This window comes from Mus caroli, unplaced genomic scaffold (assembly GCF_978045245.1).
Source record: "Mus caroli unplaced genomic scaffold, Mus_caroli_1 scaffold_14, whole genome shotgun sequence".
NCBI lineage: Eukaryota > Metazoa > Chordata > Mammalia > Rodentia > Muridae > Mus > Mus caroli.
Window position 1 is genome coordinate 99,897,979 of NW_028227269.1, and position 19,118 is coordinate 99,917,096.

The 19,118-nt window shown below is 46.1% G+C and overlaps 1 protein-coding gene across 5 annotated transcripts in view; it reads right to left on the reverse strand.

Moving 5' to 3' along the window:
- Window positions 1-19,118, reverse strand: part of Fbln5 (fibulin 5) — a 68,762-nt gene that overhangs the window by 14,007 nt on the left and 35,637 nt on the right. For all 5 annotated transcript variants that reach the window (XM_085830624.1, XM_021178950.3, XM_029484933.2 and 2 more), the window contains exons 5-7: window positions 8,447-8,569; window positions 5,614-5,730; window positions 1,843-1,962 (exon numbers count right to left, since the gene is read on the reverse strand). In XM_085830624.1, coding sequence (XP_085686750.1) covers window positions 1,843-1,962; window positions 5,614-5,730; window positions 8,447-8,569 — 360 coding nt within the window. The remainder of the gene's footprint in view (window positions 1-1,842; window positions 1,963-5,613; window positions 5,731-8,446; window positions 8,570-19,118) is intronic.

The window sequence follows — 19,118 nt, forward strand, 5'->3', positions numbered from 1 at the left end:
TGTGAAACCCTATCTCATTTCTAGGATCAGCATGGCTTAGCAAATCCCGGAAGGACACAGGGACAAGGCTTAGGAGGATCTGGTGCTACAAAGAGGGACTACCCCAGCTTTGAGAGCCAACTAAGAATGATAGTGTCCCAGTATCTAGGATAAAGTGCACAAAACACAGTCCCTAGGCCACTTCTAGATGTCTACAAGGCCTGCTGAAACCAGGGTTCCCAGTAAAGTTGGTAGAAGGTGGTATTCAGTGACCATGGAGAATATATAGGTCATTTAGGACCAATAGAGAAATTCTCCCAAACTAGAAAGGATTTGAGCTCCTCGTGAAGTCCAAAGTCTCTAATACTTAGGGAAAATTCACTAAGTGACCATAGCCTTGAGGAACACCAATCTGTCTTTACAGCCACTCCATGTAGTTAGTTATTTAACAGGGAAGAAACTGAGGCCTGAAAAACTCCATGGGAAGTAGTGATGACTAACAGAGGCAGAATTTGAACCCAGCTCCATCTGGCTCCAGAGTCCCTACCTCAAGACCCTGACAGTGGTCAATAAACATCTAGGGGATTTCAGGTAATTTCAGGGAAAGTACTAATCGCATCCCATAATGCAAAGCTTTCCACATCCCTCAGTTCTTTGGCCCAGACTCCCTAAGGAGTGCCATGAAGGAAGTAGAAACAGAGGAAGAAAGGGGCCTTTCATGCCCTTGGATATTTTATTTCTGTATGTGGGGCTGGTATTTAATCAGGCTGAGGCTCTGTGACTGCTTGCTGTGACTCTGAGGGTGTCCTGGCCCTGGAGAGAGGTAGCCATTTGTTTCTGAGAACTCTGTCCCTAGAACATTCCAGTCCCAAGAGAAGCTGGTAAACAAGTCTCATTCACAGCCTCTGTGTGTTCCTGTTCCTGTTGGGTCTCTTTCCATTCTGCTGGATAATTTTCACACCTAGAGCACTGCCTGCTTTTATTTTGAAAAATCACAGGAAACATTATTAATGTGGGCTGAGCTAATTTACAATTGCAGAGGACATTAAAACTGGTGGGATGATCTTACCTTTAACAAAAAATTTACAAAGAACGAGGGGACAGATAGACAGACACAGAGACAAACAAATAAGCCCATGGATCTGTGTTGTATGGGATGCTACAGACTAAATATAAATGAAACGTGTTTCTTACTTTCAAAAAGTTCTAACTTCCATGATAGTTTTCTGACTATCTAGGAATTTAACTTTCTGGGAGAAAAAAAAAAAAAAAAAAGAATTACAATGGACTCAAGAAACTAGCCTGAAAAGAGAATAACAGCACCTGGGCTTGGATGGAATTTATTTAAATTTCATGTTCATTTCATTTACATTTAATGCTCACTGTGCGCCAGGCCTAGTGCTGGACCATGATTATTTGATGACATTCCCAAAGCATGTGCATGCATATGTATGATTTATTTGCTCAATGTCCTTCTAACATAGTAGCAAAATCAATTACCCCTAAATCATAGTCCTCCATAAATATCATCTATACCATTTTCAGGTGTTAGGCCAGTGCTGGCAAGGGATAGGTAACTGTCAGATCAACTGGCAAAACTGGGTGAGTTCTTGCTCTCACCAACTCCATCCCAGATGCAAACACTGGCTTCTCATTAAAGTCAGGTGACCAGGAAGGTAAGACTGAACTCCACGTCTCAGGAAGTGACTCATCTTTGTTCTGTGTGGTTATGTTCCCATGACACTGGGAAATGTCTCCAGCTAGACACACAACCAGGAAACCAGAGGAAACACCTGTGATACATCCCTTGCCCCAGCCCCGGATCTCTGAGCAGGTGGACAGCTCCAATGCCCCGCCCATTACCACTGCAGTGAGTGCCATCTTCCTCAAGTTCATATCCTGGGTCACAGCGGCAGATGAAAGAGCCATAGGTGTTGACACAGGTCTGAACACAGGGATTCTCAGTTTCGCACTCGTTCACATCTGTACAAAACCAAAGTGCATCACTATTAGTGTGACCAAAAAAACCAAAAGAAAACAAACAAGCAAACAACCGCACAACCGCACACACACACACACACACACACACACACAAGGCAGAAACATGAATTGGCAGCAAAATCTATCACCAAGAGCCCAGCTTCCTAGGTGCCAAGGATCCCCCACCGAAGACCTATCAGGCCATGATCTCATGTTCTGTGAGACTATATTAACTGTCAATTTACAGGATCCAGATGAGCCTTCAGGCACACCTATAAAGAATGTAGCCAGGCATAGTGGCACACGCCTTTAATCCCAGCACTCCGGAGGCAGAGGCAGGCGGATTTCTGAGTTCAAGGCCAACCTGGTCTACAAAGTGAGTGCCAGGACAGCCAGGGCTACACAGAGAAACCCTGTCTCTGCTCCATGTGGGTGCCATGTGACCAGGTGCCTCCTCCTGCTGTGGCCTAGACATGATGATGGACTATAGCCCTTTGTCTTGAACCATCAGTCCTTTGTCTTTTAAGTTGCTCCGTCAGGATGCTTTATCACAACCACAGGGAAGGCAACTAGGACCATGCCCAACAGGTACCCTGAAGATGGAGAGCCTCTGTATGCAGTCCCTTCTAGAGTGGCAAGCCAGAACATGTCACACACTGCATCTATGTGTATGTACACTTGTACCTACCAGGAAGCCTGCTCTCCCAGACTCATCCACAGAATTCCCAGGCAGAACTCACTCTTTCCCATCTCTGATTTGCTCCTCTCTTCACTCTCGCTGACTTGTGTCAGATAAACAATCGCAGCAATTCTGCGAATATGTTTGTTATGAATAAATAACCTCACTGGTTATTCTTGTATCGATTCTGCTTTCAGACCATTGCCCCTCGCCCATTCTTCATGTTCCATAGGGAAAGGAAAGTATTACAAAGAGGACAAAGAGTAATGGCAGATCCCTCCTCCTCAGTGCAGTGATGGGTTCATGTGGTGTATTGTGTATCAATGACACATCAGCAGAGCTATTTTCATACTTCTGAACATTAAGAGACTTGCCCCCAATTCACATGCCAACAAGGGCCTGGTTAGAACTACAGCATGAGTTAGGAATCCCTACAAAATCCACGGGACTCATTATGTATAGCTCATCGAGGTAGGGGACAGAGGGAAGGAGATCTTTCTGATGCTGGCATCAACTGACCCTTGGCAAGTACCCCCTCCCACATGTCACATGCCTCTGGTGGCAGTTCTAGTTAAGAGACTTTTTCTCCACTTCACAAGTCCAGTTAAGCCTCTTAAGGCTCTGAAAAGAGCTTTGAATGTTCTCAGAAGTAAAGGCCTTTGTGGTAAGCAGCTTTTGAGGGGCCTCGTATAGGGGAAGGATAATTCCATGCCCACAAAGTGCTTGCTTCCTGCCAACTCTGGAGCCCTAAGAGGAAAAACAAACAAATGAACAGCCATGTAGGAAGGGTCTGGTGAGATACCAGGCTGCTCTGGTGCCCACGCACCCAGCACTCATGAGAGACTGGGCATTTCTCCATCCAGACAGGGGCGGGACTGGGCAGGAGTATGTCCCTAGTGCACTAAGCCACATACCGGTTTAGATAGGCCAATGTTGCTGCACTTTGGGGCTGGTGTCCTCAGTTTCTGGCCAGACATTTGCCAATTGGTGAAGAATGAGCTCAATGCTGCTTCTATCCCTCAAAACTACTTTTGATAGAACAGAAAGGGTTAAACCGGGGCTGGTGAGATGGCTCAGTGGGTAAGAGCACCCGACTGCTCTTCCAAAGGTCAGGAGTTCAAATCCCAGCAACCACATGGTGGCTCACAACCATCCATAACATGATCTGACTCCCTCTTCTGGAGTGTCTGAAGACAGCTACAGTGTACTTACATATAATAAAAAAAAAAAAAAAGAAAGGGTTAAACCCCTTGCACCCTCAGGGCCTCTCTCTGCCAGATTTTCCAATGGTTGCTTCCGAATCCCAAGGGCCTGGAACTGAGGCAGCAGCTCAGTCTGAAAAGCGCTTGTTGTGTTAGCATGAGGAACTGAGTTCAGATCTCCAGCACCGTGTAAAATGCCAGGCATGGTTGCATGAGCATTGGCCAGAGCTAGAGGGGTGGAGATCAGAGGATTCACGGGGGTTACTGGCCAGCAGCCTGAATCCTGAGGGCAAGGTGCCCCAACTGACTCGCTGAGCCCTTGGCCTTCCTCTCAACTCTGCCACAATCAAGCCACCTGACTCTGACCAAGTGGCTTCACCTTTGTGAGAGTTGGTTTCTTTATCTGTGGATCATGACCACAAACACTCCTGTCTATAAGACTATTGATGGGGCCAGTGAGGTTTACAGGACATAAGCCCTTTGAGGAGATGTGAGGTGGAATGATTGCAAAAGCTTGACAGGATCTGTAATAGCCTGTGTGACCTGTGGGCCCTTCTGATGCAATATCCTGGTGGCCAAGTGCCCAGGTGTGGCCATGCTGCCCGAGTATACCGTGCCAACCTCTGAGGGAAAACCTGGGCTGGCACCTCTAACCTCAGCCTTGGCCCCAAGAACTAGTCGTCAGCCCTAAGCAGCTTATCACAACAGGGAGGGAGCCAGACGCCTGCTCCCTACTCCAGTGGGAAGGAAGGCCCTGTTTTATTTATTTCCTCAAACTCCTGCCCAGCTCTGCTCTCAGACAAAAAAGAAAAACAAAAAGACCACTCCTTGCAAAAGGAGCCCAGGCAGGGGCTTCTTGGAACAATTAGCAGGACCAGCTTTAGAGGAGCCTCATAAAGAATTCAGGATCAAACCCTGGAAGGCTGAAGCCTTCCTGTTTACCCAGTGATTTAGATATGATTAAACTAATGGAGACATAATATCCTCTAAGTAGCTGGCCAAGGGCCTGCACGCCAGAGCTCACTCAAATAGTGTGACAAGGAAATGGGCCTATGAAACCTGGTGGCAGACTGCAATAAAGGCCTCATCCTGAATCTCCATCCAGACCAGACCAGTGCTAGGGACTGGAGGCTGGAGCTAGAGGTAGAACTCAGAGCAGATCATGACATATATTAGTTTTGGGGTCTTAAGGCCTTCATTGACTTCCAGAGCAGCAGCTTTCCAATAGGAACCATGACAGACAAACATTGCTTTTCTTACTGACCTATGCTGGAAGTGATTGTGGGAAAATCAACAAGTACCTTTGTTTTAATCTGCTTTGTGGAGCCTTCTGAGGGGGTCATGAAAGGTAACCCACCCTTGCCTGTGCTGAGCAATAGGTACCCTTGATATAGACCAGAGATCTGGAAACAGCCCACATTTGCATGGTGTGTAGTGTTGGTTTTGTGATTCATTAGGGCTCAGGAGACCCTTGAAAGTCGCTCTGGTTAGCAGACACAGAATCACAGGCAGATCACAGCCCCATACAGTGCTGTTCTGACAGATGACTGTGGCTTTACCCCCTATAGCCCTCAAAGCATGTTTTGAGTTCTTTCATCTACATCACCAGCTCTAGTGTCAGGTTTCTATACACAATGGAGGATGAGCGGGTAGTGACTAGGAATGAGGACACACGCTAATGGCACGTGGTTTGCAAACATCAACTGTCAGGCTCCGAGGGACATTGTATCTAGTGTTTCATTCTGTGTCCAAGTTATTGTGCACATCGCATACCTTGGCAAGACCTTCCATCATCGTTGAGGGTGAAACCAGGGTTGCATGTACAGGAATAGGATCCCGGGACATTTGCACAGAGCTGCTGGCAGTAACCATAGCGACATTCATCAATATCTAGAAACAAATGCAGGCAAGGTAAGACAGGACTCTTCCCTGAGGCCACCATCAACCTAGTATCATTGTCTTCCTCTTCTAGGATGGGGCCAGAAAGAAGATGGATGCTTAAACAATAGAACCTAATAAATTTCAGGAATGATGAACCCACTGGACCACAGTGCTCAGCTTCCTTGTAACCCTCTACTTCCCCAATCTCTGTCGCATGAACAACTGAACCTATCCTGAAATTTGTGGCAAAAATTTTCTGCTTTGATAGGGATATTTGATAGGGAGAAGCACAAGATGGCTTCTCAAAACCTACGCAACTCAGGCTTAACTAAGACTTATGCAATAATAAGGTTCAATACTATGATTCTCTACAGTCCTTCCAGTACCCTGGGTGGGAACAAGTTAGCTTAGCATGTAAAAGAATCGGCAGGAGCGCTCTGAAGAACTGTCTGCCAGCTCTATTAACAATGGCTATATCCAGATGGCAGGAACAGGATACCGGGCCATCAGCATGAGCTGGGCAATCAGTCCTACAGTAAGATCTATGAATGTGGTGATGGGAGGATGTTTGTGCTCACCTCAGCTCTGGAGTGGACATGATAGAAACATCTGAGCCATGGAAAGTGGCAATACAATGGGGAGTGTGTGCTTCCAGCAGAGCTGTGACATGTGACCTCCCTGTAACATGCACCAGCCTATAAGGAGCCTGATGTCATTGGAAAAGCACTTTATAACATCCTAGGCTAAAAAAGGGGGGATGGGCTGGACAACTCACTCCTATGAGGCAGGGTGCCTCCAGTGAAAGCCCCATTCCCCGCTCTCTGGGAGGACAGTGTCCTTTACTTCTGCAGGCTCAGGGACCAGATGATCTGACTGAAGCAGTCACTGGGCTTTATGTCATCCCTACTGTGCTGTAGAATCCTAACGTCCCCTCCCTGGAACCTCAGCTCTTAGAAACATATAGATAGCACTCTTCACGCCTTGCTCTCTGTGCTCAGGTTCTATGGCCTACATCTAGAAAGAGTTCCCCCACCACCAGCCCAACCCAACCCACTGCCTATTTCTTTAGCCTTCACCACATTCTGTGCCCTACCTTGTGATTTTGCTTTATCTCCTGTCCAATTTGCTTCTAATATGGCCCAACTACATTCCTCTGAGGCGGGCAGCTTCTACTTGGAAAACATTTTGACTTGTACAGTTGCTAATTCTGACCTCCTCCCAAGACACAGCTGGGAACATCACCAGTGCCTGGAGAGGCATCAGAGGCAGAGAAGGTATCCTCTCCTCAGGGGTATTTAGGAAGGAAGCCCTAGCCTTCATTTTTTTCAAAAAAAGGTAAATCTCCAACTGTGTGCAGAAGGGATAGTGGGTAGCTATCGAACCCACATGTTAAAGAGAAAGAAGAGTTCGGCCAAGAGAAACCATAGGATCCACAAAAAAATTAAGAAAGGGCTGTAGGTCAGATGTGAATACTAATTGACCATGCCATGTAGGCAAGTTATGTACCACTGAGCATGTCTCCACAGTGCTCTGTGGAAGAGAACAAATTGACAAGCAGAAGAGCAACATCTTTTGGCATCTTTCAGATGGAGAGACCTGCCCTCTATGAGTCTATAATGAGCCCATGTACCCTGTCCCATATCTTAGTGCCCTTTGTGGTAAGAAAAAAAAAATCTGACTAGGAAAGCCAGAGACATCAATATTAGACCCGACTTGTTTTAAGTTTATCCAAAATGTTCCTCCTCTTTGAGTTTGTCTCCAACTCTATAAAAGTTAGATGACATAATATGGAACATCCTTTCCAGCTCTGGAATTCTACATAAGAAGTTCCTGCACAAGTAACTCCCTCTCACTGGCCGGCTTACATACAAGCCAGTAGCATCACATTTTCCATTAGAGCAGAGGTTGGTTTAAATGCATAGGGACTATCGTATTCCCGGAGGACGTGCTCTTCTGTGCCTGCCTGGAAAGGAGAAGCAGGCCAAAACCAGGCAGCTTATCGTGCCTCAAGGACTCTTCAGATAGTCCACAAAGTAAACCCAAAGTAAATTCAGCCTCAATCCAGAGACCTGGAAGAAAGGTTTCTGGTTTTGGTTTTGGTTTTTTGTTTGTTTGTTTGTTTCCACTTATGTATATATTCTATACTGTTGTTTGATTCTAACTTTAAGCCAACCTGGCTAAATGAAAATTCAGAGGATAAGAAAAAGATATCCCTAGCCAATGACAACTGCAAGGGATAAAACTGTCAATTAGTGATGATTGACACCTTTGGAGAGAACACAGCTGTGGGTGGGCAGAGTGGAGTGGCAGGTGTCAGAGCTAGAAAGGATGACACTGGCATTCTTCATCTAACTTTGAGCTGTGAAACATTCCTGTAACTAAGCAAAAGGATTCCCTTGGCTTAGTTACAGGAATTTGTAACCAGGGTAGAATAACCCTCACTTGTACCACTTCCTGGCTTAGCTATAAGCTTCCTGAAGGCAGGAAGATTTCAGCAACTTTTTGCCAAATCCCTTAAAATGTAGTTTCAAAAAAAATATGGAATGCTAGTGATGGTGAAAACTTATTTTAATGGATGGTCACACGTTGTAAGGTCATCTCATAGCTCTCTATTCATGCCCAAAGAAAAACGTACCTGGACCTCCTTACAGTTCCTACATTGTACTGTATCCATGACAACCATCAACTCCCCAGAATTTCTCTCAGAGCCTTGAGGAGCTCTTACCTAGGCACTGCCCTTCCAGAAGCCAGTACCCATCGGTGCAGGAGCAGGTGTAACCTCCTTCAGTGTTGATACAGATCTGGGTAGGGTTGCACTGGTGTGAGTCTGTTGCACACTCGTCCACATCTGTAACACAAAAATGATTCCAGAGAATACCTCCCACGTCTAAGAACCCTGGAGCCACCAGAAGTGCAAGCTGTGTCTGAGTCTCAGCTGAGAGGCTGCTGATAAAATCACTGGGTCACACCAAGAGCAGAGTATTTTCCTGATAGGCACTTCTGAGACACACTGGCCTCTAGAGTGGCTTTTGCTCAAAGAACTACACATAGGGGAGGAAACACAGCCGTTTGCACTGTTCCTCAGCCTTTATCCTTCTTGACCTTTGTCAACCTTCTCTGGACATGCAGCACACCGACGACTCCTTCTTTCAATCTGGGTCTCTCCTGCCTACCCTTCCTTCCTCTTTCATGACGGCAGCTGGATTTGCTCATTGACAGCTTCTCTCCACCTCTGCCAAATGGACTGGCAGCAAGTCAGAAAAGTACCATTGAAAGCTGCCATTCACTGTGTTGTTTGCTGAACCCCACATTTATCCTCACAGGACTCCGTGAGCCCACTTTGCAGCTGGGCAAACGGAGCTGAGGAAACGGTAAACACCGAGCTACAAGCTCAGCCCATGCCTCCTCCTCTTGCCTGACTCAAGTCTTCTATGTTGTGGAGATAACAGAGGACACAGCTGGGACCAAGCAAATGCAGGAGGGGCTATCCAAGGAAAGCGAGCTATTACTGACTTCTCTACAACTCACTCTGCATATCTGCCTGTTGATGCTACAAATTGCAGACTTTCTCCCCATCCACTCAAAAGGTATCTGTGGGCCGAGGACACAGTGTACCCGCCTGACGTGCCTGAGGTCCTGAATTCAACCACAGATAACATGTTTGCGTGTGTGGAGTGCAGCTAGGAGGTTCCAGGACCCCAACATGTGAGCTCCTTGAGACAAGCTTTTACATCAATTAGCACTGGTTTTATCGTGCTGTGTGCTCAGGAAGCCAGCACAGCTGAACGTAATATTCAACCAGGTAAGCATCGGTATCCTCAGGTTAAGTGACAATCCACTATCCACAACAAGCCAACACTAAGAAAACTGATGAATCCCTGATAGACTCCAAAGTAACAAGGTGACTGGGTTCCATGGGGAGCCAATCGTCACTGCTATGGGCATGAATCTCCCCAAGAGTCTTGGTTCAAGGTAGAAGCACCTTCATTCCACCCTGACAAGGTGACATGCAAGGTCCCTGTCCAGTTCTCTGCTGCAAACTCCTGCCCCTGCTCTTTGCCTCCCCCTTCTACCTCAGCTCAGCCCATACAGCCCAGCCTCCCTGGGGAACCAGGAAGTAATGCTTGGCCAGTGGCCACTCCTGTCCCAACCTACTTCCAAGCTTATGACAATAAATAATGCCACCATCAGCCAGGACATATTTACATTTTCCCAGCAGAGAGTGATGGATGGTGGTTATACCCTGGGAACAACTTTGGGAGTCTCTGTTCTTGTCTCTGAGTTGAGGAGAGTGGTGAGTGAATGTGACCAGAAGGAGGTGAGGAGCTATTGGAAAGCTATGGTGACAAGTCCCCAAGCCTCTGCCTTTGTGTGACATGTAACATAAACAACATGCTTACAGAAAAGTCCTGCAGAAACCAAGCACAGCACACTCGTCTCAGGAGGACACATAGGACTTCAACATGGGTCTATTGAACACACACACACACCCACATACATACAACATTCAAGCCTGGAAACAAAACCTTTCAAGTTTGTCTTTTTTCAAAACTCTACTGCTTTTTACCATACTAAAGACTCTGTTATTATATTTATATATATAATTGAAAATGTAAGGCCAACAAGATGGGTCAGTTAATAAAAGAAGGAAAGGCACCTGCCATCCCTAACAACCTGAATTCAATTCCTGGAATTCATATGGTGGACAGAGAGAACTGACTCACACAGTCTGTACTCTGAGCTCCATGCCATAGCATGACTGCCTATACATACATACATACACACACACACACACACACACACACACACACACACACACAAGTGCATGTGCACATATACAGACACATGCATACACATGTAAACACACACATACATGCCTGCATGAACTTAAACACACACATTTAATTAATGAATTTAAAATTTTAGATTTAATTTTCACTTAATTCAATTAACTTTTACTGTATATTTTAAATGGACTTGTCTACATAATGTCTGTTTTGAGAACTCAGTGGATCCATAGATCCCTGGAACATGAGGACTGTTAAATCCCAGCCAGGCTTCCTCAGCCAACTAACTGACAGGATTCTGGAATGTGGAATTTTAAAGTGGCCCTCACCCTGCAAAGCACTGTCAGCTTACACACCTGCCGGAGGAGCCCAAACTGAAAAGGTTCAGTCTGCGTTTCCACAATGGGGTGAGTGAGGCTGTGCAGATTCCAGCTCAGAGCTGAACTGCTTACATTAAATACATCTGACTTAAATAACAGAAGGAAAAATACATAGAATGGCTCCAAGGACATTCTTTGGCAGGGTGTCATTTTCTGCATCAGTGGAAAAGCACAAGTTATGGCAACCTGAGCAGGTGTCATTATCCCTGTGTGCAATCATGTCTGTTTCCTTTCCTGTGTGATAGTTAGGAATGGTCTCCTCGGAGAAAAGAATGCTGAGAGAGTACAATCACTTATTCATTCATGTATTCATTCTTTATGCTGTGTTGTGTGTGTGTGTCCTTGAGAATGTGTGTGTGAGTATATGTGTGTGTATGTATGCGTGTGTATGTGAGTGTATGTGTGAGTGCATTGTGTGAATGTGTGTGAGTGTGTGTATGTGTGTGTGAGTGTATATGTGAGTGTGTGTGAGAGTGTATGTGTGTATGAGTGCATCTGTGTGAATGTGGGTGTGAGTATATTTATGTATGTGTGAGTGTGTGTGAGTGTATGTGTGTGTATGTGTGAGTGTGTGTGAGAGTGTATGTGTGTATGTATATGTGTGTGAATGTATGTGTGTGTTTATGATGTGTGTGTGTGAGTATATGTGTGTGAATGTATGTGAGTGTATTTGTGTGTGTGTGTGTGTATGTTTGAGTGTGTGTGAGTGTATGTGTGTATGTGTGTGTGTGTCTGTCTGTCTGTCCAAACCTCCAGCCCTCCTAACACATCAACCAGCTCCCTGCTCCCTCTCAGGACCTGCAGCCTGAGTCCACTGCCTGGGCACCTGGAGGAGTCTACCACAGTAATTGTGGCTGGTCTCTCCCCAGGTGGGAAAATGTCCCTCTGCTGTCCAGGTGACTAGCCTTTTAGCCTTTAAGGAAAGTGCTCATGACATTTTCTGGAACCCGGAAAAGCCTAGTGTGCTCCCGCCCCGAAAGAAATCCTCGCCTCACCAAACCTCACTGCTTTGTTGTCCCGTGAGGCACTGTGTCCTTCACGTGTCCCCAGCATGGTCTTCTCGGCGGCAGACAACTCAGAAAAGCCATCAGACCAGTGACTACTGTGCTTTGATACCTTTTGAGGAAAGCCACGGGCAGAGTGGACCCCTGGACCCAGGACAGTGCTCAACATGAGGTAACTCATCCAGCATTTCATGTTACTCACCAAGTCTCATCATTTCAGTCAGACAATGAGCTGTCACGGGCAGATAGGCAACAGCTGTGTGAAGGCAGGCAGGCCCTCTACATCTGGGCAAGGTCTCACAGAGGCACCAAATGGAGGGACCGGCTTCTCTCATCACTGCACAACTGCCAACCACCCTGGGGAACAACAAAATGTTCCTCCTCTCTGACTCAAGAGTCAGCATGAGATGGGGCTGCCTTCCACAAGCTACCACAGGCCCTAGACCCTGGAGCAAAAGTGCCCAGTGGAAGCCATGCTGACTGGCACTCCAATCTCTCGGTTCTCTGAAGACATTGTGGGTATCCTGCTTCTGACTTGAGCTCAGTTGATGTCCCGTCTCAGAAATCACCACACACCTTTCTTGTCGCATATGAAATGGTTTCAAGAGCAACCTTAGTGCTTGTTGATTCTCAGTTAATTAGCTAATAATTTCCATATATGACTACAATAGACAATGTTCCATCATAAGTGCATTGCAGTGTGAATAGCATGCAAATATATGCCTGCTGGTGCTATATGTGTATACCACATAGAAGTGCTCTACCTTGTGACAGTCACTCTGAAAGTTAACAGAGACGTATTTACACTATTTTCATATTGATAATTCTAACTGAAGGAAGATGGTCTTTGAAAACGTGAGCTGGGGAGCTGGCTAGGTGGCTCGGAGTACTTGCTCTCTTTCCAGAGGGTCCAAGTTTGGGTCCCAGAATCTACATGAAGAGGCTCACAACCACTTGTAATTCTATCTCTAAGGAATCTGACCCCCTCTTCTGACCTCTGCGGACATCCACACCCGTGTGAGATGTACTTACATAGACACATATGTGTAAACAAAAATAAAAAATGTTCTAAAGTTATATACGCTGAATGTGGTGGCTCATGTCTGTAATCCCAGTCCCTGGGAGGCTGAGGCCAGAGGATAACCAAAAGTTTAAGACCAGCTTGGGCTACCCACTGAGTATCTGGCCAAGTAGGCTGACATGGCAAAACAAAAAGACAAAACACTGAGTTAAAATGTAAAAGCATAAGTGACAGGACTGGTGTGGCAGCTCAGTAGATAAAAGCGCTGGCCCTGAGCCTGGTGGCTGGGATTTGAGTCAATTCCAGGACTCACTGAAGCTCACTGGGCTGTGTGGACATGGCCAGGGCCTCTCTCGCTCATATCCCACACACACACTACACAGGTACAAGGGGAACATGAACTCACATAAGAAATTCTCTGACCTCCACATATGCACCTTAAAATATAGAAGTAAGAGGACACACACACACACACACACACACAGCTCTCCCATGACACAGGGAGAGCATTTTCTAAGACATACTCACAGCACCAAAGTTTAAGAGGGAAAAGAAAACCGCCAATGGACTGAGACCTCTTCAGAAATGGCTGTCATGGAAAAGAATAAGAACTTGAGGAATTGGCATTGATAAATGTGGGCCCAGGTTCCTGCACTGATAACTGGGAAGCATAGAATATACCCCAACACCCTCCCCTGGAACCTGCTGGTGTCCTACCTAATAACTGCTAAGATGATTGCCTCCCAAGGATACTCACCCCAACACCAGTGCCTACCACAGAACCAGTGCTTGGACATCCCCATGTATTTGCCAGTGTCAAGTTGCCCCTACCAACCATGGAAGATGGGGAAGTCTGGCTTCTGCCTCCTGTGGGCCATGGTCAAGAATTTAACAGAGACACCCAAGACCTTATCACTGAAGCTCACTGGGCTGTGTGGACATGGCCAGGGCCTCTCTCGCTCATATCCCACACACACACTACACAGTTGGAGACTATGGCAAGAGGAGAAAAATGGCAGACACCATCCTTCAGCATCATCTCACTCTCCACCTCTGCACTCTGAACCCTTCTAGGATGACAGACAGCAGAAACATGAAGAGGCGTGGCTTACAGAATTCCATAGCCACTCCTCAACCCTGCTCAGTCTGAATTTTCCCTTTCTGTGCCCAAACTCCAATCCTGTGAACAAGTGAAGCTGATTTAGGGAGCCTCTGCTGAACGTGCCTGTTCTAGTGTGAGAAAAGCCATCAGCCAAAGGGAAACATTCTTGCTGGGCAACAGCCCTCTAAGAGTACTTCACATCCACACCTTCCCAAGGGCTCCAATCTTCCTTTTTGGACATGGCAGAAATCATTTCTGTGGTAGTAGATTTCTAGCCGGTGAAACAACATGTTTTTCCAGCCCATTTTTGGTTCCTTCCTTGCCCAAGCTAATGGGGTTTGATAAGAACTGGGAGAATAATACTGCCACATTCCTGCACCTCTGCAGGAAAGCTATTCCAGCCCGGCTGCTGGGCTGGGCCACTGCCATTTTTTCAGGCAGCCCAATCCAGCCAAGCCTGGAAGCCACACAGGACCTACTTCCCAAACACCTGCTTAATTAAAGACCTCAGCGTTTGAGAACTCGCTTGCTAAATTCCTAGCACATCTGCACTCCATGTGCCTGATGGTCTTGCATGATCATTAGGAGTCAAAAATCCCTCCATGTTTACAGCCCTTTTCTCAATTCTTGATATTAAGCATTGTGCCACTAATTAGGCAACAAATGTGTGGTCCATTTCCCGAACAACAACAAAAGAATCCTTCCATCTTGGATGAAACCAGCTGGAATCTGAGACCCAGACTCTCCCTGGATGTTATTCATCTATCCATAAAGTGAGAGGTTGGAGGAGTGTTCTCAGATGCCCTTAGCTCTCATCTTCCACAGAGACTAAGTATGTCAGTAATGAGGATCATATTGGTTGAGGGGGGGGGTAATTATTTTCATCCACAGAATGCATGATAAACAGCAACTGGCTGAGCTTGCTTTCAAAATGGGGAGTGAATTGGTCAAGTTCATTCCACTTGTGCCAGAATACGGGTGGCCACTGCTGTGAAGAAGAGACAATACAGGGGTTTTCTCAAGCATCATGAGACAAGATGTTCTCAAAGTAAGAGGATCAGCCTGCTGGTTGGCAACCTGCACATGGTATTTAGGGACTTAAGACTTAGGCCATTATCGTGACTTTAAAGCAAACAGCATAGCACTCAAATTAGATTTCCACTTAGTAAATTCTTGCCATTTGTCCATCAACAGAGAAGAGGTTTGAGTGTATACCAGGCAGCGTTTTCCAAACCTCTCTGTCCACACGAATCACTGACTACATGAGATTGTCTGGAGCTGAAACTTGGCATGCTGTGTTGTTTTGAAGTGATTTAAATGAGTCTGGGGCAGAGGAATATGTGGGACAGTAATGCTTTTCAACTTTCATGCATATGTGAATCAGTGAGGATCTTGTTAAAACAGAATTCTGAGATGCTGTTCACTTGACAGCTCCCTGGTGACACCAACGCATGTGGCTCAGGGACTACACTTCCAGTAAGAAGGTGCTACACTCCTCTGACCACTGCTGAGTTCTGTGCCCACATAATATGCTTAGGCTTTCGGGGAGTGTTCAAGATAAACTGTTGGGGGGTGGGGGACAGGGTTAGATATCTAAAACTCAATTCTTTAAGATACGGCCTGGTAGATACAACAGCACACTCAGTCCTTGGTATCCATGGGTTCTGCAGCCACAAACTCACCCAGCTGCAGATTTAGGACATGTGGAAACTGGAAGTGTACCAATGTTATCCCCCCCCCCCACACACACACACCACTTTAACAGCATCTTATTATGTTGCCATGGCTGGCTTCAAAGGCTCAACCCTTCTACCTCTGTCTCTTCCCAAGTGGTAGGGTGACACACATCAAGCAGGTTTTTGTCTCATCATGGGTTCCCACCCAAACAACACAATATAGCCACTACTTGCATAGCATTCATGTTGTATCGGGTGTTGTCACAAGCAGCCTAGAGATGGTTGAGTATTTTGGTGGGTAAGCAGATTATGCACAAAAACTAGGCAAGTTGGTAGTAAGAGACATGAGTATCTGAGGATCCTTATATCCAAGGAGCTCCTGACGCCACCCCTCCCTCATGGATGCACTGAGAATTCAGAGTATTATTAAAACCCCTAGGGGTGCTGGGTGAGAGGCTAAGAGTGCACACTGACTGCTCCTTCACGGTATGGAAGCATACGTTCCATACCCGCATCTGACAACCCTCAATGACCTGCAACTCCAGCTCTATGGCATCCGATGTCATCTGATGTCACCTTCTGGCTATCATAGGCAGGAGCACGCACATGCTCATACATGTACATGCCCACACAGACACACACATATAGACGTCATTTAAAATAAAATAAAATAAATATTTTAAAATAAATAAATAAAACTCCTTATATAGCCTGACCCCCACACAGTACACACTCACCTCTACAATTCAATCCTGTGCTACCGGGCACCTACAGCAGCACATATCTTGAAAGTCCTTCCCTCCTATTGGTTCCCTAGCAGTGTTGGGTTTCCCATGAGTAAGCTCAGTCCCCAAATCTTAACTAAGTTCTTAGAAACTCTCCCCTGAGGTCATGGCCAAAGTGCAGAGATCCCAAGCAGGAGAAAGGTCAAGATTTTCCTACAAGACATGGTATTATTTCTCCACCAAATCTGTAAGATTTGCTCATAAATGCATGGATCTTATATCCTGAAATTTTCCTGGCTCCCCAAATGCACTGTTTTCTTGTCTTCTCTGAGCCAATGCCTCCACCTCATTCTTTTTACATTTCATTTTGAGACAGGGTCTCACTCTGCAGGCCTGGCTGCCCTAGAACTCACAAAGATCCATCTGCTTTCTGCCTCCAAAGACCTGGGCTTAATGTCAGGCACTACCATGCCCAGGATACTCCTGTCTGCTTTTCCTCAGTGTTGCAGTCTGTGAACTACACACACACACACACACACACACACACACACACACACACACTAGGGCTCTATCTTAAAGACCTCAAAGCTCTTTGACCCTTTCTAAGTCTCAGAGGAGGGTACCACCCTCATGACCTCATCCAAACATTATCACCTCCCAAGATGATGATCCATCACCCTGGGGATCGGCACATCAACATATTAACCAGGCAGGGCACAGACTTTCCCAACCATGCCTGATAGATATAGCTTCCTCTGTCTTCCTCAGAAGATTCAACGTCCCAGAGAAAGTTTATTCTGAGAAGTGTTGAGGAAAGAAAATAATGGCCCTCCCTGCCCTGAAAGCACATATCAGCAGCACCCCTTAGGATTCAAGTAGAAGCCCAATCTATTTTTCCATCCAGAGCAAAACCCTCATGAGCCCTGATACTCGTGTGAGTATTTGCAGGTGTGCAAATCCACCCCCAAGGAATTAATCAGTCCAGCAGCAGCAACAAACATTCCCTCCTGGGCTACCCTCAGACCTCCCTTAGTAAGAAAAGCTTCAGGTGTGCCCTTCCCACCCCTGAGGTGAGCGGGCCCTTGATCAGACTCTCAGTTCTTCACCTGGTTACCAGGACAAACCTGCACACATTGCCGATGCATTCTTCTGTATCTCAGCTTCCTTATCACTGATAGGAACCACATCACCTGCTCTCCAAGAGCTTGCACCAAGTACAGAACACCGACATAGCTCCTAAGTACCCAGATGGAACCAGGGCAGGGTTCAATTGGTAGTGTGCTTGCTTCACAAACACAAGGACTTGAGTTCAATCCTCAAAACCTATGTAAAAACGGACAGGAAGGTAGCACAGGCTAGTGAGATATATTGAAGGATCCCTGGTGCTTGCTGGTCAGCCAATCTAGCCTAATTGATCATCTCCAAGCCAATAAGAGAACCTGTCTCAAAGGAAAGGAACACGATGCAGAAAATAACATCCAAGGTTATCCTCCAACCTTTATATATGTGCACAGCACAAACACAAAAACACACATACAAAACGCACAATGACTTCTTCACTAACAGTATCTCACCATATCTTCCCAACTGCTCTCTGAGGTTTGCACTGCTAGTTCGGTATAACAGTGAGTCAAGGCACATGCCCCAGTCAGCAGAGTGAATGATCCGTGGAGCAAGGATTTGAGCTCTGTATCCCACACTTTCCCATCATCGGGACAATAAACCCTCATGGGACATAAACAGACTCAGGTTCCTTGTCTCAGGGATGCTGGGAAGACTGACTAGAGCTACTCTCTGCAGTTACATGTGACAACTTGGGGAAGTCTTGATGACATTCTGTTAAGCAAAGCAGGCCAGTTGCAAAGGACAGATACTTACTACCTGACCCTCTCCTGTGACATGTCCACAGGAGTCAAACAGAGCCAGAGAGGAGAATGGTGGCTCCCAGGAGAAGAGTTGGTTACTTCATAGGTGCAGAGTTATCAAGTTGAAAGATGGAGTTCTAAGATCTGAGATCTGCTTCATGTCAGTGTAAATACACTCAACATGGCTGAGCAGTAACCCCTGAAGATGGCCGAGGCAGCACATTTTATGTCATGTGTGTTTTCCACAATGCAAAAGTTAATGGCTGAGAATCAAAGACTATTTCTTCACTCGGCTTTACTCCAACTTTTACAAACTGTTCCTAATCAGAGAGATAAACAAGTGACCTATGCCTGACAGCTAAACCCAGAAGGAAGTCCATAGCAGCCATGCTGTGCCCTGAGGATCTCAGCTCTGTGTGCAAACAGCCCACATGTCCTCTGCAACTTAGTGTTACTGCATGGAACCCAAGAAACATGGAGAAAGGAGATGGAGATGAAAAACAGGAAGGCAGAGAGACAATAGAAGGAAAATAACTACAAAGAGTTCTGAATTATAATGGAGGGTAAATCCTGGGTCCAAAGGGCAACAGGGAGGTAGCCACAGGGGAGCTGGGGCCAGACCTGGTTCAAATCCTCCTGACCTCACTTTTTAGACAGACACATAATGTAAAACAAATTCTGAGGGGTTCTTTTTGTCAGTCCCTAAAACCCTGATTTGTTTGTTTGTTTGTTTAATGTATAGAGAGGAATTAATGATGATAGCAACTCGGTAGGATCAATTGTAAGCCAAGTCCTTATCACAATGCCAATCAGGAACTGGCTTCCCAGTCAGGGACT